This window comes from Larimichthys crocea, chromosome XVII (genome assembly GCF_000972845.2).
Source record: "Larimichthys crocea isolate SSNF chromosome XVII, L_crocea_2.0, whole genome shotgun sequence".
Lineage (NCBI taxonomy): Eukaryota > Metazoa > Chordata > Actinopteri > Sciaenidae > Larimichthys > Larimichthys crocea.
The window spans coordinates 20,572,705-20,594,965 of record NC_040027.1 but is presented as its reverse complement, the minus strand read 5'-3'; the positions used below and the strand labels follow the sequence as shown (position 1 = coordinate 20,594,965).

At 43.0% G+C, this 22,261-nt stretch overlaps 2 protein-coding genes across 3 annotated transcripts; one reads left to right on the top strand and one right to left on the bottom strand.

Moving 5' to 3' along the window:
- Positions 1–5,359: 5,359 nt before the first annotated feature.
- LOC109137965 (uncharacterized) lies at positions 5,360–20,129 on the top strand. Of its 2 annotated transcripts, none has more exons than XM_019256855.2 (3): positions 5,360–6,985; positions 9,519–10,632; positions 17,918–20,129. In XM_019256855.2, the coding sequence occupies exons 1-2, from the start codon at positions 5,930–5,932 to the stop codon at positions 10,482–10,484; spliced, it is 2,022 nt and encodes a 673-aa protein (XP_019112400.2). In that variant the 5' UTR covers positions 5,360–5,929; the 3' UTR covers positions 10,485–10,632; positions 17,918–20,129. The 2 variants fall into 2 exon arrangements, with proteins under 2 accessions (XP_019112400.2, XP_019112399.2); XM_019256854.2 differs by lacking the exon at positions 17,918–20,129 and adding an exon at positions 13,872–14,366.
- mydgf (myeloid-derived growth factor) lies at positions 13,737–22,188 on the bottom strand. The gene is made up of 6 exons (XM_019256856.2): positions 21,933–22,188; positions 20,468–20,518; positions 20,311–20,372; positions 20,145–20,226; positions 17,582–17,654; positions 13,737–15,345 (listed from the first exon to the last, which is right to left on the bottom strand). The coding sequence occupies exons 1-6, from the start codon at positions 22,080–22,082 to the stop codon at positions 15,266–15,268; spliced, it is 498 nt and encodes a 165-aa protein (XP_019112401.2). The 5' UTR covers positions 22,083–22,188; the 3' UTR covers positions 13,737–15,265.
- Positions 22,189–22,261: the final 73 nt, after the last annotated feature.

The following is a 22,261-nucleotide window of genomic DNA, read 5'->3' as shown; positions in this document are numbered from 1 at the left end:
GTTGAGAATTGCAGAAGGCTTATTTTATTTCTTTTTTTCCCAGAGTCTGTATGTCTCGCTCAAACACATTAAAATTTCCAAATGACAGTCACGACGTGATTATCAGTGGATGTGACTGAGGGCTCTTAATACATTTTGGTGAAGCTAGCTTCCACTGGGGCATAATTATCATTTCTACATAATGAAGTGACTACAAAGGAGCTGTCCTGCATCATAAGAAGGAAGGAGATGGAAAGAATTAAGTGCACAGAGGACCCATTACTCTTTCCTCTCATGTTCACAGATTACTGAGTTATGATTTGTAGCACAGGCTTCTAACCTGAGCTAAACAAAGTTAGGCTGAGCTATTGTAGTGTCACACTTTCAAATATGACAAAGGAATGACTCTCCTGTTCGGCTGTGCACACGTACAACCCTGCTAGGAAGGACAAAGGATACAGGCAGTTGGTTTTGGCATAACGCTGCAAAGTCTGGTTAGCTGTCAATACAGGCGCAAACACCCTAATGTTTGAGTTCAGGGTGGTGCAACAAAACAAACCGCAGGCCATCGTGTTCAAACAGCAGGCACTGCTCTGCACTCATTCAACATCACATGGTCATATTTCTAGATTTTCTTTTGTCGTTAGTGCCAGCGAAAATGCCTTTTAGACCCTAATGAGGGAGACTGCAGTCAAATGATGAGTGCCACTAAAGAAGAAAATGATTCAGCTGGTTCAATGATAATAGCTTTATTGTCCATAATCCAGCAGAGAAACATACAGAATATTTGTTGATCTATGCAGCAGCATAAACAAAAAGCAGCTTTCTCAGCAGCAGAAATATATAGAAGTGAATATAACTGCGGTATGTGAAACGGTATGAAAGCTATAATGGCCTTTGTGAAACATTTTGCCACGTTGTGATTTAGTCACCACAGTCTGTTTTTGTTCCTCATTTCTAAGGAAATCTGTGTGGAGGGCCGACATCCCAATCCAACACTTATGTCCAGACTCTCACAATATTCAAAGTTTTTTTTTATTTTATTTCTACATACATAAACACAAAATAAACTCAAAAACAAACATAGACATCAACAGACAGTATATCTAACATACATCAATGTACACAAAGGCTCGCGACAGACCAACAACCAAAATAAACAACAAATTCAATGCCCCGAGGTCCTACATACAAAAAAAATCAAGCCAAAATGCATTCATATGATATTCATAAATTCCATCCACTTTTCAACATCTGGAGTGACTGTACTCTTCCATAATCCCTTTAGATACATTTGGCACTTCTGATTGGTCTCTTAACAAATGTGGTCTTAGCGGTACAGGTACAACTACACCTAGCTATTTACTCAAGCGTTCCAATACTTTCTTCCAAAATGGTTACACCGGTTTACATCCCCAAATTACATGTAAAAGTGTTCCTGCTTCACTCTGACATTTCCAACACTGAGCCCGTTCTATGGAGTAAAATAAAATGTATGAATTAACTTATGCTGAATAAATTTCACTCTCGCCTCTCTCATGTGCATTTCATACAACACACAATACTCAAATCACACCTTAGGTGTTTCTGCCAAACGATCCTCTGATTCTTGCATACATCCTCTCTTAATCTGTTCAGTGTCTTGTAAAACATGGCTGCTTTATGCGTTATACTGGGTAGATCTCGTTGTAATTGAAATTACAGTCGAATCTATGTAAGTATTAAAAATTACCTTTACTTCTCAGGTCATATTTTGACTCTCACAATCTTATTACAGCATGTGCGGAGCGTTAAAGGAGAACATGAGGCCTTTGCTGACCTTTCAAGCACTTCCTCAACACTACTTTCATGTAGGTTAGCTGGCAGCGCAGAGCAGAGTGAGTGCTGCTTATTATGTATTACTTTGCTTTTGTAGTCCCTCCACATAGTTACTCATCCAGTATGCTTAAAGGTGCTCTCCCCTCTGGCAAGCACAGCTATGACAGTCAGCTTGGAAGTTAAAAGTCTTTTAAAACTCTTCCCCCTTTTCACTGTATCTCTCCTTTTACTCTTTCTTGGTGTCCCCACGTCTCTCTCTCTTTCTTCCTCTCTCGCTCTAGTCCTCAGAGAGCACCTGACTGACGTGTTGTTCAAGGATGAAAAGCACGACTGAGGGCTACCCAAAAGCAAACAACATAAAAAAAATATACATGAGAAGACGGGCAAGACACCGCTCTACACACACATACACACAAAGAGAAGCCCTGAGGATTATCACCAGTGCGACACTGGACACTTGAGGGAAGACAGCATCTGCTCACTTTCATATTTATTACCACAAAAAAGAACATTGAGTTCTCGGAAAACTGCTCATTTAATTTTGTGTAGAGACACATAAAATACAGCGGTGTGAACACGGATTATTCCAAACTACACATTTTACTGTCCGGGTGGATATAGAAAGTTCCCAAGTGCCTGCATGCATTCACTGTGACTAAAAGCCATTTTGCGCACGAAATTCTGACAGACATGAAGTCTTTTCCCTTCAAGGCACTGCTTTAACATCTATCTTTTCCACCAAGTTATGTAAGGTGTTCAGCGATGCGTGCTCTCTCTTCCTGTCTGTCTGTCTCTCTCACTTGAAGAAATTCAACCAGGAAACTGTATCTGCAGTGGCAAAGTTCAGCAAACACACAAGAGTGCAGCTGAAGTGTCCCACCACACACACACACACTCGGCTGCTTCTCGATAGACAGTCGGCCTCTTACAGGACTCAAAAACAAGCGAGGGAGCGCTGCAGGAGTGGACGGACAAGGTTACAAGGAGGCCATATGCTTTGTCTGTCTACTCTCTACTCCCAACTGTTACACCGATATTGAAAACTACATGATGTTGACAAAAAGGCCTACAGCTAGAGGAGAAGAGGACCTGAATTTCTCCCAATTTTTGTCCTTCAATCACTGACAGACATATTCAGCACATTAATATAATGGATGGAGTGAAGGCAACTAAGACTTGAGAGGCTGCCCAGCCAGACAGCAAATGGACACCATCTGTGACAGCTACTTATTATTTAACTTTGACTTAAAATCTGCAATCTGCCATGTCATGTGTGCACATCAAAAACTGGGTGGCCTATTTTGAACTCAAGGGGGCAGCACAGTGGTGCTGTTGTTAGCACTGTCACCTCACAGAAAGAAGAGTTCGAAGGTGATCGCTTTGAAGCTCAGTGTGTGGTGGCTCTGGTTGCCGCCATGTTGGCAATCCAATCCATTTTCTGCCCAGAATCTGAGGCGGGCTGAATTAGCCTGGGTGCTCAAACAAGGCACCTACCTGTCAATCAAAGTGGCCACACTGTTAATTATGCTAAACTTTAAGCCTCAATATAATTTGAACGGGTGAAAGATTCTCACTACAGTTGTCATGTACAAGGAAATTAGTTATTTTTGTACCAGGCTGTGAACATGTTTATTTCTGCTGTGAAGTTGGATATTTTTAACGTGGGGGCTTATGAAGACTGACTCGTTATAGTCAGCCTCAAGTGGACGTTCAAGGAACTGGCTTCACTACAGACATAGAGGTTGCTGCTGGGTTCCAACCCACCTGCCAGGCGGCTGTGGTTTTTAGTGGTTTGCATGTTCTCCCATGTTCCTCCCACAGTCCAAAGTCATGCAGGTTAGTTGGTGACTCTAAATTGCCTGTGAATGTGAGAGTGAATGGTTTTGTTTCCATTTTTGTCAGCCCTGTGATGAACTTCTGACCTTTTGAGAGTGAGCCCCGCCTCTTGCCCAATGTCAGCTTATCCTTATCCTTAATAAGGATAAGTCTTCATGGAAGATGACTGAATGAATGACTTCACGGTCTTTAACACAAACATACACGCCCACACAAATAGAAACACATTCAGGGAAGATTATTTCCCTAATATAATCAATCTGAACTAACATCTAGACAACTAGCAACTAAAATTGGCACCATATTGGGAGGTATACTGAAATGGAAAATGTTTAAGCTTGACTGCTTTGCCTCCAAATAATGAATGAACCAATAATGAACCCATAAAATAACACTTAATCCTCCAGTTTTGCCTTAATTTAGACATAGGTGGATCTTCTGTACCAGCACCAAATAAACAAGATGAATCTGTTTAGTGTGCATATATGTGTTATTTATTATCTTCGTTATTGTCATCAGGTTGTAATGCAGTTTTCTGCATATAAATTCAGAGTTAAATCTTTAGGAGCTAAAGCGAAGCACAGAAATAGACTTTGGTTTTGTGCACCAGCTTGTCGTGAGGAACAATCCGCTGAAGGATTAATAGTGGCTGCTCTATCACTTCCACTCTTTATAGTTGTTTCATCCAGACTAGTGGTCATTACTGGCTGACAGCAGTCTGTCGACATGTAGGCAGGGATCTTCTTATCCCGCAGATTACACCAAGCCTGTGTCTGTTTTCTCTCCCCCTTGTACCTGTAAAGAACAATATGTCAGTGAATGAAGTCATATTTTAACAGTGCACTACCAGAGGAATACATTGCTATGCTGACTAACAGGATGACAGATGCTTTGAGTGCCTCACTGCTGAGTGACAGCAAACTGTCAGTGCTTTTGTGTGGCTGTGCTGTCGTCTTTTCATTTTGGATGCTGCCAGAGAGGGAGGGACCAATCCAAGCAGTCGCAGTTGAGTGAAAATGCACCTAGGAGGCATCTTTGGGCTTGTCAGACACAAGAAATCTAATCCAGACAGCCAAGAACTGGAATTTGAGTGGAAAAAAACAAAAATAGCAGCTGTCTCTGCATAATTGGAACAAATGGAAGTTGGATATGCGGCAGAAAATAACACAAGAAAACAACTGGGACGTAACGGGACACTATTTGCTGACAGTTAGAATAATCTGGGGGGAACTGTGCCACAGGCAGGCTGTTGTTTGTAGCCGTGCAGCTTATAGTTTCTGTCAAACTGCTGCTGATCTCTGATCTTGTAGGTCGCAATTACGTGCCCCCCCTGCTATTCCTCCTCCATCCCTTCCTGCTGCCATCCTCCCCTACTCCTTTAAACCCCCTCTGGTAGCCTAAGCAGCATTTAATTGTGAAGGGCTGAGCCGGGAAAGGAGTAATCAGATGAGAACAGAGGCAGGGGGAATCACGTGGGTATACATTGGCTAACGGGGGGATTAATAACACTAGTTCAGCTTCTATCCCTGGCAAATAGGAGGCGGGGATGATGGGGAGGGGGGGTGAGAAAGAGAGTGACAGGGAGGGGAGGGAAATAGAGTAAAAGAAAGAGTTGCAAAGATAGGGGATGATAAGGGGTTCTCAGATGAGAGCAGAGTAACAGGGAGAAGAGACAGAGAAGGGGAGAGAAGAGGGAGATAGAGAGAGGGAGTTAGAGCAGTGAGAGGGAGTGGGAGGAAGAAAGAGCAAGGATAGGAGGCAGAGCAGCGCAGTGTGGGGGGAGTTAGAGAGACAGGAAGAGAGAGAGAGAGATGTAGAGACAGGAAGCCTCTACCGCGACTGAGCCAGTGAGACGCAGGCAGGCAGGGAGAGAAGACAGAGAAAGAGAGGCCCTCGGCATCTCCAAGGCCGGCCCGATGAGGGGGTGAGGGGGCTCAAGAGCACTACGACAGAGGTGCGAGTGGGTGGGGAAGAAGAAACGGAGGGGATAAGAAGAGGGGAGAAAGGCAGGGCGATAAAATCAGAACCAGGCTTTAGCGGGGAGAGGGGAGTGGGTGGGTAGGTGGATCTGCGATGAGGAGGGGGAAAAGCAGATAAAAGTTTTGGAGACAGAGTAAGAGTGGGAGAGAGAAGGGGAAAAGAGGCTAAAGATAGGGCAGGTAGAGTCTACGTTAATGGCAAGGGTAGGAAGAGATACATGGAAAAAGAGGAGGAAGCTCTCTGTGTCCCAGGAGTCCTCCTGTTCCTCTGCTTCTTCGTCTCCTTTTTGTGAGGCTGCTGGACATCATCCATCATCATGTTCTCTGACAGCAGGGCTCCAGCGCCTGGGGAACAGAAAGGCTTCAAGCCCCACGCTCCTCATTTCATTCCCTGGCTGCGCAATAGTCTGAAGCCCCAACACAGCAGTGACCTGGGGCTTAATGGACCATTCAAATCCACCTCAGAGGTCCGCAACAACCTGAACCCACTGGAGAGAGCCAAAGGGATCGGGTTCTTCTCCATCCACGGAAAGGACCGGGTGAAGAAGGGGGATGTTCGGTGTAATGGCGTGGGCATGGCGAGAATGCTGCCAGTGGTGCTGAGGGGGCATCACATCCTGCCAGGGAGTCTGGGGAAGCAGAGAGAGGACAGTCCTGCCAGGTGGAACCAGTCTTCAGAGCTGCACCCAGACCCAAACACACAGATAAGTCCAGGGGACGGGCCACAGGGTCTGAGCAACAGCTCCACATCTGCACAGGACAACCAGACCTTTGTTCGGAACCATAGCAGCCTCCTTCAGTCACACAGTGACGGGACTATCACCAGGAAATATGGTCCACTAGTGGGACCCCCTCCTGCTCCTGCTCCTGCTCCTGCTCCTGCTCCTGCTCCTGAGGAGCCAAACTGTAAGATGCCTGTTGTGGTGAGCATGGAGGACAGGAGGGGAAAGGTGTGGGACTACGCCAGCAGTACCATCCACAGGCAGCAAGGCTTCACCTCCAGCTTCAGTCACATCAAACAACAGAGCAGGAACTCCCAGAGCCAGAGAGACCTGACAGCACTGAGGGAACCACCTGTGGAAGGTTTCAACGGGCACCTCAATGGAGTCATATTCTCCACTGAGATTCCACAGAGAGGCCTGGGCTGCACCACAACTCTACGAGGCCCCAAAAAACCTAGATCAAGCTTGGAGCGTATTGGGATACTGGCCCAGAACCAGACATGGGTCCAACATAGGCCGAGCAGCGAAGGGGAGTCACAGAGCAAGGAAGCAGGCTGCAGCAGGAAGGTTCGAAACCAGATCAAGCGAGTGGTGGACAACCTGGAGCAGGTTCTTACAGCACTGAGGGATGTTCACCAGGAAATGAAAGAGGTAATGTGTTATATTTTGCATAGCGCATACATTAAAAAAAGAAAGACTCGACAAGACGAAAGCAGTTTTAGTGTTTATTCAACCATTTCACCTCGTCACAAGTCTTTCCTGGGCTGACAAGAACAAACAAATCATTTGAGAGCAGAAGCAGAGAAGTTTCTACATGCTTTCACATTCATTTACACAATTTCTCATGCAGGGAATGTTCTTGCTAAAAAACCTGGAGGGCTTGTACTCTCACAGATAACAATGCAGGCTACAAATGCACATCCTCAGCAGAATTTAACGTGCATTAAAAAGTCAGCAGTCGGATTGCATGAATCCAACACAGTCTGCAAACTGTTTCTCCAACTCCCATCTGTCATTTGTCTCCAAACATATACTTGTGCAGTTGGATTCATGCGCAAATTTCCATAGAAGTTAATGAGACAATAGTTATGCCCCATTTCCATGATGCTTTCAGAGGTTGCTGAGATGATACTGTGTGACATTAGAGGCAAAAGAGTCCTTCCTCTCTACATCTCTCTTTCTGTGTTTCCTCCTCTCATCTCTTCTTCCACTCCCCCTCCTTATGGACAGATGCTGCTCCAGGCACAGCTGGATAGCGTCCGACGCTTTTTATAATCCATTTATGTTTGAGTATCTCGGCCTCGTATTCCCTATCCAGTAAAAGTGACACGTAAATCTCGCCTCTTGGCATTTGATCTTTATCTGTGGGGGTCGCTGCTATACCCGAGGTACCAACCTCATCATCCTGGCTGCGAGGTTTTTTGTGTGACAGTATTAATATAACACTGATGAAAGAGCATATAGGCTACACAAAAAAAGGGGGGAAGGAGCAGGAGGAGGAACAAGCAGACACTGTGATAGAAAATCCCAAATTTTCCCAACAGAGACGACAGATCAAAGGCAGATAAGGCACCAGAGAAGACTTTGGTCGCATATTTATTTCAAAGCCCTGATTTATCATTCTGTTGCATGAGCAGCAACCCTCAGTTTTATTTAATAATCAATCACTGTCATAAAATGGCACCGGAGTAAGTCTTTAAAGTATTCCAGACACGCATATTAAGACCTCTGTCTGTCACACAAAGCACAAAACAAAAACAAAACACACAAAAGCACACGTGAATGTGACAGTGGTTCTCTGCTCAGGACATTTTGACTGCACTATGACTCAAAACAACAACCGAGTTAAACTGAGAGAAGCCAAATGAAATGCAGCACTCATGAGCACTACATGTGAAGACCTGAGGGGGTCAAAGAACATTGTTTTTAATAAACACTCTCGGGAGAAGGGTCCCCTTCTCTTTCATCTCCTCTGATTTCTGACATTAACAAGCAGCACCTACCCAGAGTCACTGGATGTGAATATACATGCTGTACTTCAAAGTAATATGAAATGCCTCGCCCAAAAAGCTATGCCATACAAAAAAGAAAAAAAAAAAAAAAGACAAACCAGGTCATCTTTTGACATCAGTAAGGATGTTGTTGAACACAGAGAACAAAACAATACTTCATCTGTTCCAGCAGAGGCTGAGGATTTATCTGCGCAGGTGGAGAGATAGGTCAAACATTTTCCCCAGTGTAATTTTCTGCAATCTCTCCAGCCTTCGTCATTGCACGTGTGTGTGTGTGTGTGTCCACCAATCTGACTGTGTCTAAGCATTTATGTGTGTGTGTGTGTGTGTGTGTGTGCAAATGCACACATTATATGTTCTGCACTCATTTAAATAAATGCATGTAGACGGCTGCATGCCTGTGTATGATATATTATTGTACAGTGTGCTTTTCACTATCCACTGAAATGTATTGGAAGGAACACACATCTAAATTTGTCTTACACATTTCCCAGAATAGGGATCGTTTCTAGGTTGTGGTAAACATTTTTTGCACTGAGTAGTAGCTCGTGTGACATACTTAGAGATTACAGCTAAACATCTGGTGAGAGTACGTTTCTGAAACGCTCTACAGGACCCACACTTTTATCGCTGTTAAAGAGTGAAGGGTAAAACTGGTTATCAATCATTTCAGCAGAGATGATTCAGATTGGAAGAAAAGTCTTTAGATTAATGTAATGTTGGCGTGTACTGGTGGGATAAATGGTTTGAACTGGATGACTCCACTCTTTACCCTCATTTTCTATCGCATCTGTACTGCTCTCCTTATACATATAGATACAAGATGCTAAATACTCTCTGTTTCCTAAAGTACTGAAATAATCAGGTTTCCATGAGGGTACGAAATCAAATAGGCAGAGGTTGAGATATCCAGACTTTTAGGCCTGATTAGGGTTTGAGCTTTAAATACAGTGTATCCTACATTTCCCACAATGCAACTCAATAGAATGCAACTGCTTTCACAAGCTGAACGTCCTCCTCATGAGCTGATTCTCAGTGACAGCTGTAGAGATGGACAGACAGAGAGGATGACATGCAGCAGGCTGGAATCAAACCTGCGTCACTGCAGTAAAGCCTTGACACGTAGGATGCAGGATGCCCCGTATTTATCCATTATTGTATATATTTTCTAGGTGGTGCAGCAGATTGACTATCTAACCTCATCCATTGATCTGAATGAGGAGGAGCAGCAGAGGACTGCAGGAGGTGATGCAGCCAAGCATCCCAGTGACAGCAGCTCCAGTTCAGGTTCCAGCTCGAGCGAGGTGACAGTAGGTAGCATCTATCAGAGGCCCTCAGAGCCTGAAGACCAGCCAGGTACCACAGACTCATCCGGCACCCTCAGGAGAAATCATCATAGCAGGAGCCAATCTCCACCAAATGTGCTGCTGTGCCCGGTAACCTCTGGGTCATCGTCTGAGAGGAGTCGAAATCTTCGCTTCACCTGCAGTCTGGGGTCTGCTCCCAGACAAGTTGGGCTGCTGCAGTACAACAATAACCCTGCTTCATCCAGCCCCCCTCAACTTCAAACCCTCACCTCCCATGACCTCACTCTGTCTCCCCAAAGAAACCTCCCTGTTCGGCCTCCGACTCCTGGTCTCTCCCCGCTAACAGTAAATCTCCATCATCCCAGCAGCCCTGGTTCTCAGCCTCACTCCCCTGGGCCTTCATCCTCCATCAGGGTCAGCCCTGGCTCCCCTCCCTCACCCCTGTCTCTAAAGCCTCACCCGCCCCCCACCCTTAGCCCATCTGTCATCATAGAGAACAGGTCTTATCAGATCTCACAAAATGATCACCCATCTGCCGGTCAGCTCTCTCCATCATCGACCCACCCTGTGTCTGCCAGCTGCCCACCCACAGACTCAGAAACTGTGTCCAGCAATGACAGAGAGCAGCGAGCATCCTCAGGGCCTGTTGAAAGACCTTCACAGGTATGCCCTGCAGCTACAGCTAAACCACCAACAGCACAAAACCGCAGAGGACGCAAGCCTCCACCGTACCCCCACAACAGACCCTCTGAACTCGCGAAGAAAGTGAAGGAGCCCCGCAAAGCTCCTCCGTACCCTGAGAAAAGAAGGCTGCTCTCGACCACAGTGTGAGACAATGCAGCAGGTGGGGGAGGCTGATCGAACAGAGCCATATTCACAGCACCAGCCGCGAGTCTGCAAGAGTGGAGAGTGATTTAACGCTCGCCAAGTTGAGCTGAGACCAAGTTTCCAAGGTGACAAGACACAGACGCAACTTGGGGTGAGTATGTCAGAAAGAACAGCTTGGCTCTGAGAACGCCTTTTCCCTCCGTTTTTTTCTAGACAAATCTCTCGAGTGCATACAGTAAGCTGAACATACACAGGGCATCATAACATCTGTCTGGGTTACTGCTCCGGTAACAGGAGCCTCTATACAGATGCTCTCTTTGCACCCCAGCTCTCAAACTCTCACAGATTGCACAGTTAAAGGACAAAGGAGAAGACCTAATTAGAGAGAAATATGAGAGAAATTGAAATTATTGCAAGATGCCAAGACAAAGTAAGAACTGATTACTTTAGTGCTCTTCAATCTTCAAGCCAGACACATCCACTCACATGTATCAGCATTGTCTGGGTCGGATAATTGCTGTCAGGAGTCGTGATGGTATAACGAGAACTCACAGCACAGGCTACTTTGGCTCAGCGGTGTGAAAAAGCCCACGCGGCGGAGGAGAAGCCGGGGATCTGTGATAGATCTGGAGACAGAAAAAGTCTAATAATGTGAAAAACTTAGCAAGGCCAGATCAGAAGTGAACAGGACGAGTGGATCTAAGCGGACTGGGTCACCAGTCCAGCGCCTGGGTGCACGTCAGGGGAGACAGGGGGCAGCTGGCCATTCGTTGTACCCTTCACCGGGCCCCTGGTGTTACAAAAATCCCATCTCCTTTGCTGCCTCTGGCTTGACCGACCCGGCCACAATCTCCATCTGTTCCCTTCCAAATGTCAGGAGATGCAAAGAGAGAGAGAAATAGGGGGCAGGTGTGTGAAAGGAAATAGAGAAAACCAGATACTGGAATGGCAGCCGGATTGATTACATAAATAGAGCACAGTGAATCGATGGTTCATTCATTTAGGTCATCAGATGTTGTCCTCTCTTAAATGTTACTTTAGTTTCTCGTGGCTCTTTTCTTAAAAAAAAAAAGAATAAACCTAGTGTTATTCTGTATTTTCTCTTAATGTCAACAAATCAAATGAAAAGAGCAAAACTGACAACGTGTTAGTCGGTATCTTAATACCTTCTGACATCCCTACCCTGTGCAAGGCACGAAGCATTTTAAAAAAGGTCTACAAATATATAGCTATTCATCATTAATAGTTTTGTGGAAAACAATGGAGGTCTATGACACAGAGGAATACACTATAACAGGCTTTAAATACTTGTTAGTGCACTCAGTTCACTGGTGGTTTTAGTATTTTTATGGGAACATTAATACAATATTACCTCCCTTATACTACATGAAGAGTCTGCGAGGCTGTGCAGTGGTGCTGACATCAGCATACTAACAATAAAAATGCTAATATGTGTAATATATGTTGATGTTAAGCAGGTGTGGGCTAATTTTACCAAGTTCTGCCTTAGTTTAGGTGTTAGTATGTTAGCAATAAAGTATAAATGAGGCTTGTGTTATAAGTTTTACAGGTCAGTGAAATTCTTACATGATGTTGGGAGCAACCTCCAGGCCAGGACACCCCCAGGGGATTGCAAGATAAATTTAATTTTAGCTTTTCCGTCCTACCTTACTTCTCTAGGACACTAACATGGGGAAAATTTAGTTTTTGATTGAGCTGGTAGACATAAAAAATAAAATAAGTGACAATTAGTTGCAAGTAGACATTCCTTTGTTTTAAAAGTTGTACTTCAGGAATATTTAGGAAAACATCAAAGTTTTTACAGTTCATCCTGAAGGGAACATTAATGTCCATGTACCAAATTTCATGGCGATCCATCCAATAGTTGTCGAGCCATTTTACTCAGAAACAAGAATATAGTTGGTCTACTAGTGGCGTTAGTGGAGGTCAGGGGATCATCAAAGTCATTAGATTCATCCTCTGGGATCATGAAATGTTTGTTTATACTTTCATAGCAATCCATTGAATAGTTGTTGAGATATTTCAGTCTGCACTAAAGAGTTAGACCAACAGACTGACAATGCCATCCCTGGAGCCACTTTGCCAAGCATAGTTAAAAAAAGAGTCTTTGATCAAGGCTCTTTAATGCACACCATAGTAATCCAAGCCTGTGCTTGGCAGCATCAAGTGTATATATTTTCCTGACGGCCATACTGTAGGGGGAAAAGTTTAAAGTAAACATCTCTACTGGTAGCAGATGGTAAACAGTAGTGATGTGTGTTTAGGCTTTGGACGGCAGCATAGAGGCAACTCTGGGTCTCATAGACAGAGTAAACTGACAGTAAACAAAGAGCTATTTTCCTGTAGAGGGTTATTACTCAATGGAACAACCATCATGGGAATAAATTGTCAATTTCTCTCCATAAGACCACAAAATCACATTCTGAAATAGTCACGTCTTTGTTATAAGATGCTTTAATTGCAAGTAGGAGACTGTGGGAGTTTCTTGGCACAGCTTGTTGTGATCCTATTGAAACTCAGCCCTGCGAGGGCACTGCTACACAGTAGATTTTCTCTACATGAAATCTAGGTGTTTTATAGTGCGACCACGGTTAGATTTTACATTGAAACACCGGTAAAACGCGTGGTTGCTGTATAAATGTAGTTCTTGCATCACAGAATTCAAACTGACTGATGCCAATTTGAGGGAAATCATGATTACTGATTTTCTCTTGGCTTAACATAAGATGAATAAATCCCTCCTGACTCTATATCTCTATAAGCCCACAAAGATCAACGCTGTATACGTTCCCATATGTGCCTCTGGATTTAATAGATCCTCTGCGCAAAGCCTTTTCCCCCCAGAAATTAAGAAGAAACAATGGAAGCTCTTTATCTCGTGGAAACATTTATCCGAGGACAATATATGTTAATTGAGTGCGCTTACAGAATACATTTTGAAGTTTTTGATAGCTGTTTTTTTTTTAGGTTTTACATTAAGTCTCATTTTTATGCTGAAACATTGTTCTCTTTTTAAGTTAGGAATACATTAGTGACTTATTTCCTACAGATATGATGAGGGCATATAAAAACAAACTGCCTTGTTTGCTGTGGCCTGGCTCTGACACCGCTCAGAATATTTAATGTCTTACACTGGCATTCAAATTCCTCCTCTCTTTTCATGTTTATCCTTTAACGAGGCTGTGGGGAAGTTCAATCAGATCATGACTGACATAACAACACAAAACACTCCAGAACAGTGACAACATGTCTTTATTGAAACATCCATCACATTTCATCATGAATCAGAACAATCAAGAAGTAGAAAAAAAAGAGCGAAAACATGTACAAAATAAGTAACATTTGTGTTTTTCTCTGTACTGGGGTCAGCATCTGGAGGTGGTTTTTCCCTGTTGTGAGCCCCGAGGGAGCCTCGATAGTGACAAAGGGACACACAAACTGAGCATTTCCTCAACTCCAGGGGATCACCTCTAGACAGATGAGAGGATCCAAGCCTAGACCAAACAAGCTGCGGATCTCAGTGAGTAATCCAACCTCAGAATCTAATCAGAAAACTCATCTTCTGTGCTTTTGCGTGGATCTAAGAGGGTTGGATCATTGTAAGGAAGATAAAAGCAATCCTACTTGCTACATAAGGGTGCAGGGAGAGGAGAGAGACTTATAATCATAACGATGTACTTCTGAAACCTGCACAATATCCTCGCTGATCCACACATGTGGCGCTGAAGGATGAAAGCAAAAGTTCAAGAAGGGCTCAGGAGTACGGATTGCAACTCCTCGCCAAATATACCATCACCCCAAATGTCTGTGCACGACTTACATTTTGGGTAAAACCTCAAACAATGAAACTGTGAAGTCATTGACGCAAAAAAAAAAAAAAACCTTCTATATCTTCTGCTGCATTACCTGCTGCAGGTGTTTAATTAAAACAATCAAGATTAAGGTAATTTCAAATAAAAATAATCATTCATACTTGAATGAATTCACACCAACACTGTTTAAGATTTATTCAAAATGACAAAACCACAGTGGATCTATCTCTTTGTATCGTGTTATGAAGCTGCTATCTGCTCTATTACAAGCATCCCTTCTGGCCAAAAATAAAAATAAAAACATAAAAAGTTATCACAAGTGGTGCTGATTGGTGGTTAAGGGGGATGAAATATGTGCTTACAGTTATCTAGAACAGAATGAGATTGAGGAAAATATAATTGTTTCTGTGTGTGTGCACTGATGCTATTGAGGATTACTCACTTTCCTCTCAGGATTACACAACATGGATAAATCCTTCCCTACTCTAAATATGTTATCTATACTCTACAAGCCCCCAGACACCAATCCTCTATACATTCACATACATCCCCAGTGGATCAGGACAGATTTGTTTTCTGTAAATCTTTCAGCCTCAGAAACTAAGCAAGCACTAAGGAAGCACTTTATCTCATGGCAGAATTTTAACTAGGACATTATGAAGTTAAAAAAATATGAATATTCAACTGATTCCTTGCTGTATTTTTTTTTTTTTTTTGCCCCAGGTAGCAGATAAATCCACTGTACATACCAGGTAATTAATGCACTGACACAAATTGCCACACAGGCAGTATCAGTATTATCCGACTTCAATTTTTGGCTGTCACTCAGGAAAAACTCCCAAATCTATCCTTCATTGACTACTGATCTGAAACACAGAGGCCAAACTCAGAGCTCGGGGTGCTCTGACTGGTCAAAACCAGACCAAAGCCAAGTCAGACCAATCTGACCAGTTACAGCTCGTCGTGTCGTGTCCGTCCGATGGCAGTCAGTTTGGAGAGTTGAGCGCTGAACTTTCCATCTCTGTGGGTCACTGGAGGTCAGGGCAGAGACACAGACAGTATTAAAACAAAAACAAGGGAACATACTGATGCAAAGTGCCTGAAACCAGCTAGTATCATCTAACTGCAGAGCTGCAGAGCAAGCAGTTTGAGACCTGCAAGTCCAGTCCAACCTGCAAAGCCTGTTGGCAAGGAAAGTAACAGCAGTAGGAGATTAGACCTGCAGATGTAGATGTGCTCCATCTACAGGTATGGAAAGTCGGAGCTGCTGCAATTTTACACTAGAGCCACCTGTAATTTCTGCAATTTTATATATATAATACTTTGTACTGCTTGTGGTTTTATTATTTGACATATTAAACCCGGAAAATGTAATAGTTTTGTTCACTAGAGCATATTTTTTTCATGCTGAATAAGGAAGATGTTGATGTTCATCCTCCTCATAACGTATCAACTGTGGTCAGGATTACTTTGTAGAAAATGAGCGCTGGGATGCAGACAGTTAAAGGAAATCTCAAAAGTACTTTAGGTTGACCAAGTTTTGAGTTACTGTATTAATTACTATAAATCTGTTGTTTTTAGTAGAATTAGTTAGCTCTGGATGGTTGACTATTTATGCTGTTAATAACAACACTTTAGGTCGTTTGGCAGAAGTTCATGGGTTTGAAAATGTGAAAGGATCACTATTACTATATTTGTTAATTATATTCCATTTTCTGCCACAGAGCCGCCTACATCTTACACACAGGACCTTTAAGTTCAGCTCATGAATGATCTTATGAAAGGAACATGAACAGTAATCTTTCAGATAATTTATGTTTTTCAAGCTGAAATATATTATTTCTATTAACTTATCTACTAGAGATGACGATACAGTAATCTCTCGTAAAGAGAGCTTGATATGGTGACAGTGCTCAGCTCTGCTGCTATTTTAAAGAGTTTTATATAGGAGGTTTAAAAGCAATGTCTGTAAAATTGTTAACAAAACACCTCAACCTGCAACAGCTACTAGTGTTACTCTGCATTATGAATTTTTTAACCATGAAGGCTTAATATTTTGAGCACTTTTTCAGAGCTGAGAAAAGCTCTTTGTGTGATATCATTAAAATGTAAAGATAAGTAAGACATAATTTGTAAAACACTAAAAACTATCACATATTTGGCCTCTAGGTGGTGACATCTACAGACGGCTGCAGGTCCAAAACACTGACAGTATAAAGAATGGATTGCATTTGCGTGACATCACCCACAGGTTTCTCAAGAGCTGTTTTGAACCTCAAAATCTGTGGCTTTTGTTGGCAGTCCTAGCTCTGCTGCCTTCCGGCTAATCTAAAAATCGGTAAAATTGGTGGACCTGAGGTGAGCCAAATGCACTTAGCCATCTGTAACGACACCCACTTGTCAATCAAAGTGGCCATGCTGGTAGTTATGCATAACTTTAAGCCTTAATATAATTCGAACGTGTGAGTTATATAAAAATTCACCCTCAGTATAGTTGTCATGACAAGGAAATTAGCTATAGAGATCCAAACTGTTTTTTGTACCAGGCTGTAAACGTGTTTATTTCTGCTGTGAAGTTGGACATTTTAACATGGAGACTGACTCATTCTGTAGCCAGCCTCAAGTGGTCGTTTGAGGAACTACAGTTTTTCGGCACTTCTGCACAGGCTTCACTTCACAGCCGCGGAGGTTGCTGCTTGTTCCAAAGTGCAATTACTTTTCTTTCCAGTAAGTGGTGCGGGTCGACATGTGTAGCACTGGTCTAATAGTGACTCGCCAGTTCCCCCTTGTGACCAAAGAAGTTTTAAGTTGTTAATTTACCTATTATACTACTGTGTAGAAGTCGACCCTTTGAAATCATGATTGAAAATATTTTCCACAGGTCTCACAGAGATGGGATTATCCTTAATTCTCTGTTATTTGCTGGGTTTATGAGTGTATAAGCCTCTGCGGTGTCTAATCTGCTGAAAATAGCAGTTACAGCAAATTGTGACTTGTCAAATCCTGCTAATCACAGTCTAGAACTGAAGCCACGGTGGGTATTTGTGCAGAAACTGAATAACAAGAAATAATGCTACAGGGACAAGCGGCAACCCACTCACAGCTGGAGCATATGCTTTAGAGGGAAATCAGCAGGGAACTACTCACAACATGATGGAGGAGAGAGAGAGAGAGAGGGAGGCAGGGGAAGGGAAGGAGGGAAGGAAAGATTGACATGACAAGCAGAAGGAGTTGATTGAACACATGTAAATACAATCAGTTTGTCACCTGTTGAGTCTCCTACTGTAAATTCCTCCGGCTTCAAAGGCACGTCACTCGATCCTGCCGTCGCTGTCTGTGACTGGAGGCACATACAACAGCACAGATGACGAGGAGTAGGAGGAGGAAAGGGAGGAAAAAGAAAAAAAATTAACAAAACAGGATGAGAGGCAACGTAGGAGACGGCAATTTTTTGCATACAGATTGGCTGGGAAAGTAGGAGGATGTGACGACAAGGTCAAGGAGATGCTGTGCGGGGGTGGCAGGTGTGCTTGTTTGTCTATGCAAGGTTATTTTGGTCCAGTCATTTAGTGACGTTATTTTCTGTTTGTCTTCTACTTGCAGGGCACAGAGCCAGAGCAGGAGGAGGAAACATGTGCTCTCACTAATGACAGAGTGTCAGGACTGTCCTTGCTGGGGGAAGGAGGCGTGTCAAGGTGTGCTCCACTTCACAGATGACCACATCAGACACGGCAGCCCTCCACTAAGTGACTGAGCTCACACATTAACCTTCCACCAGACATTATGTGCAAAGGCACGACAGTTCTTAGTTTGACTTCCAGGAAAAATAAAGTATTTTCTGTTATTTTGAACGTCTCTGCTTCCCTGTGTCAGTTTGTCAAAGATGATATGAGCTGAGATGTAGCTCAAACCGTCACTAGAGGACAGTGGATAAAAAAAAAAAAGTGGAAACAAGGGATTCAGCACGGCAAGTACACACCACATGTTTTATTCAGTATGTCAGACACTGTATGGAAAGTACTTTCAGCACCGCTCTGATTCTCAGATAATGTTAGGTGACGTTTAACCTTGCAAAGCCAGAAGTCAATCTAAAGGATGTCTTCATTGGCCACAAGTTCTGTAACCTGAATGGAAACAGCAGCTCTGGTTTTTAGTGAGGTCAGTGGCGTAAGGTAGTCACGATTGTTACAGAAAAGGAAAACCATGACAGAGGTGGATTTGCCTTTTCGAGTTTATAAATAGCAAGTGGTACCATTTTTTAAGATGATTTTTTGGGCTTTTGAACCTTTGTTGTATAGTGACAGTTCAGAGGGGAGAGATGAGGGAAGACATGGCCAGAGGTGGGAATCAAACTCTGGACTGATGCGACAAGGACTGAGCCTTTGAATGTGGAGCGTGCACTCTACCAGGTGAGCTATCATGCCGACCAAAGTGGCACAATTTGTAATTTAACACGAGTTCTTCTTTGAACTTTCGTATTTTCGAGGTGGAAATATGAATCACTTGCAAGGGCTACCTCTATGGACCCCAGCTGAACTGTCCTGCCCACACTGTCTATATTTACACCCCTGGATGGGGTAAAATTAGTTGTCCAAAGCATTCTCTGGTTCCAGCTTCACAAATTTGAGGATTTGTAATCTTTGTCTGCATTGTTTCATCATAAATCGAATGTCTTTCGATTAATTAATTGAAAAAAGATGAATTAAAAAAAAGAATTGATTAATAGATAATTAGAAAATAATTGTTAGTTGCAGCTTTACTGAAATTTCTCCAGTTTGATGAGGTGACACCTGATCCTGTTCACGAGTTATGAAATTTAAGACTCATCCTAACCTCATTTAACTACAGAACTGTTACACACAGTTCATATACATATTTGTGTCCAGAAAAAAAGGTCCACTATGGCAAAATAATAAATTGTGCAATTACATATGATATGGCCTCTTTTGTCGCAGAAGACAAGCTCAAAGTGTAAATCTGATTCTGTGCTGTCAAGAAAAGCAGTTTAAAAAAGTGCAAGGCAGAAAAAAAATCTGCTTTAATCTCATCTCTGATCCTGATAAATGTTTTGCTGTATTGCCGGTGCTTAGGCGGAGGGTTTATTATTTGCAGGCTACGCAAAAATGTTTATCAACTTGTGCTTTGCCTTGATTGTCTGGCATTTCTGCAGAGAGTGTAAAATCTATGCTCAGGAATGAGAAGCCTTGATCTAAACACTGACAGGTTGCATGAAACCGCGACGTAAATTCGAGGAAAAACTCTTTACCCACAGTTTGTCTTTGTTAGGCAGTGAAGTCCTGTGAGCTTTTTTGCTGTACAACATGAGCTCCACTCCAACTAATGACTCAGTAGGGGAAAAAGCTGAGGAGCTAAAACTGAAGAGGTTTCTCATGTGTTGCACCTGCAGTATTATAACTACATTCTGCAGGATGTGGTGCAATTTGGCTTCCGACAAATTACAGCACCGAGGACTAAGGAGCTGCAGAACAACCTTTTCTTAAGATAAACTATGTAGTTTGTGGAAGGACCTGCATTGAAATTGGAGTTTTAAGCCTGAGTCAGCATTTCTTCGAGGAAGGAAAGCCTAAAAGAAATATTTCTTCTTCATTGTTCTGTTTAACTTAAGTTTGACTTATGTCATGACATGGCTGAATAAATAACGACTTTCTCCAACGGACAATGTCACACACATTTCATGATGTGACTGATGTACATGCCAAGTGTTCCCTGTTGAGGATCAGGGTCAGCTGACAACATAAATACACATTCATGTGAGCAGGACAGGCAACATGTGCATCAGCTGAAGGAGGTGTGTTTCTTTTATACTTACATATGCATTGGCATATTCAATTTTGGTTCCCTTCAGTTCAGCTTTGAACTGAGTGAAAAACAGGTAGGACTTCCCCTGAGGCCTGGCAGAAACGACAAAGAAATACATGTTACCAACATTAAGTATTGTAAATTTGTTCATTCGTGTCTCAATTTGTGTGTCTCACCTCCACACAGAGCAGGAAAACAGCCTGTCGTCGTCACTCAGACCCACACTCATCAGCCATTGCTGATTGGCACAAAGACAGAAGAATGTTTATGCATAAAATGCCTGCTGTAATTAAAAATCAAGACAGACAGACAGACAGACAGACAGACACTCACCTCATTGGTTCCCCCTTGTGAAGCATACGTGAATGAGCATTCATACTCCCTCTGGAATAAGAGTGTGACAGTTAATGTAAAGTTAAATCTGCATATAAACATGCTATTAAAAAAGGCGGGATCACAGATTGTAAAGAAATTCAGTACCAGGAGGACAAATTCTATAATAAAAGGCGAGCAGTGATGTAAATAACGTTAACTATGTGGCGGGTTAAGTTGCTGTTGTGCAGCCACTATGCAGAGAGGATGAGCCAGCAGCCCCGCTCAAGGCAGTGAAACTCAACAACTCTCCTGCTGCTTCAGCTAACATTACACCAACAGCAGCATATCTTGGGAAACCACAAAAAAACAAGCCGAATGCCCCTGGCAAGTAATTTACCATTACCTGAGACACAACTCGTTGCTAGAATGGCTGGAATAATAAGTCAGTGTTGTGTTTGCTTCCTCGTTTACAGAGTCAGGACTGTGTACAAAACACCAGATGTTTTTCGGAGTGCACACAGAGCAGAAAACTAGCAGACCCCCCGAGGGGAAACTCAATGAGCTTGATTTGAATAGTATACCAAACCTTTAATTAAAGGGTTGGTTAGAGCTCTGTCTCAAAAGTGTGTGTGTGTGTGTTCATGTGAATGCATGAAACAAACTTTTACATCAAGCAAACATGAACACACAAAAACATCCTTTTGAGCAGCTTCATACAGGCAAAGGTTATCTTGCTCTTGTATGTTTCATCTTAATTTGAATTCAGTGGGAGATGATGATGGTGGTGGACTGTCACCTCGCAGCAAAAGAAGGTTTCTGGTTTGAACCTCAGTTTCCAGCTTCCTCCCACAGTCCAAAGACATGCACTTTAACAGGTTCATTGGTGACTCTAAATTAAATGTGAGTGTGAATGGTTGTTTGTCTTTACTCTAACCCTCAGTCAGTCAGCTGGGATAGGCTGCAGCCTCATTCTGTTTATATATATTTTATTATTCTTCTTCTTATTATTATTATTATTATTATTATTTTTATTAATGTGCTGTCACACACACAGCAGCAGTCCATTGACGCTGTCAGCCAATGAATGGAGCCGTTGTGTCACCGTGGCGGCGACGTGTCAGCCTCTCACGGGCTGTGTCGTCATCACGCTGCAACTACAGCCACAGCAGCGGTATGTAGTTTTTCCACTTTTGTTAACAAAAAAAACACCAAAATACATCGACTGTGGCGCTTTAATGAAACAAACGTGGGGTTTTACACCTGAAATAAAACCCTAAATGTGATTTAATCTGTTTCTGTTGTGTCAACTGCTGATTAATCGGGAGCAAAAAGCCAAACACAGCTAACTAAATCAGCTTAAATTCAACGCAAGTGCAACGTTACACGTTTATACTCAGCGTAACTACAGCTGTGTGTCCGGGTGGTGTTTACAGACGTTGGCAGTCGGTGTAAAATAAAGATATTATTGAATACAGTCACTTACAATGCCCTCAGTGAACGTGTGCACCACTCCTCCGGGTTTAACGTTGAACTCCACCGTCTTCGTGTTTTCAGAAGAAGCCTCCGCCGCAAATAACGCAAACACAAGCGCACACGCTAAAGTAACGCCGCAAAACTTATTACAGGTCGCCATCTCTTCCTCCTCCGCAGGTATGTGGCGGTGTAAGGTGGTGGTGGTGTGCTGCTGTGAATGGCGTCCCAGCTACCTGGTATCCCGTCGACTGTGAGTGACGACACACCATACGTCACAAGCCGAAACAAGTAAAACATTTTTTTTTAAAGACAAACATTAACAAGATTAATGTCGTGATT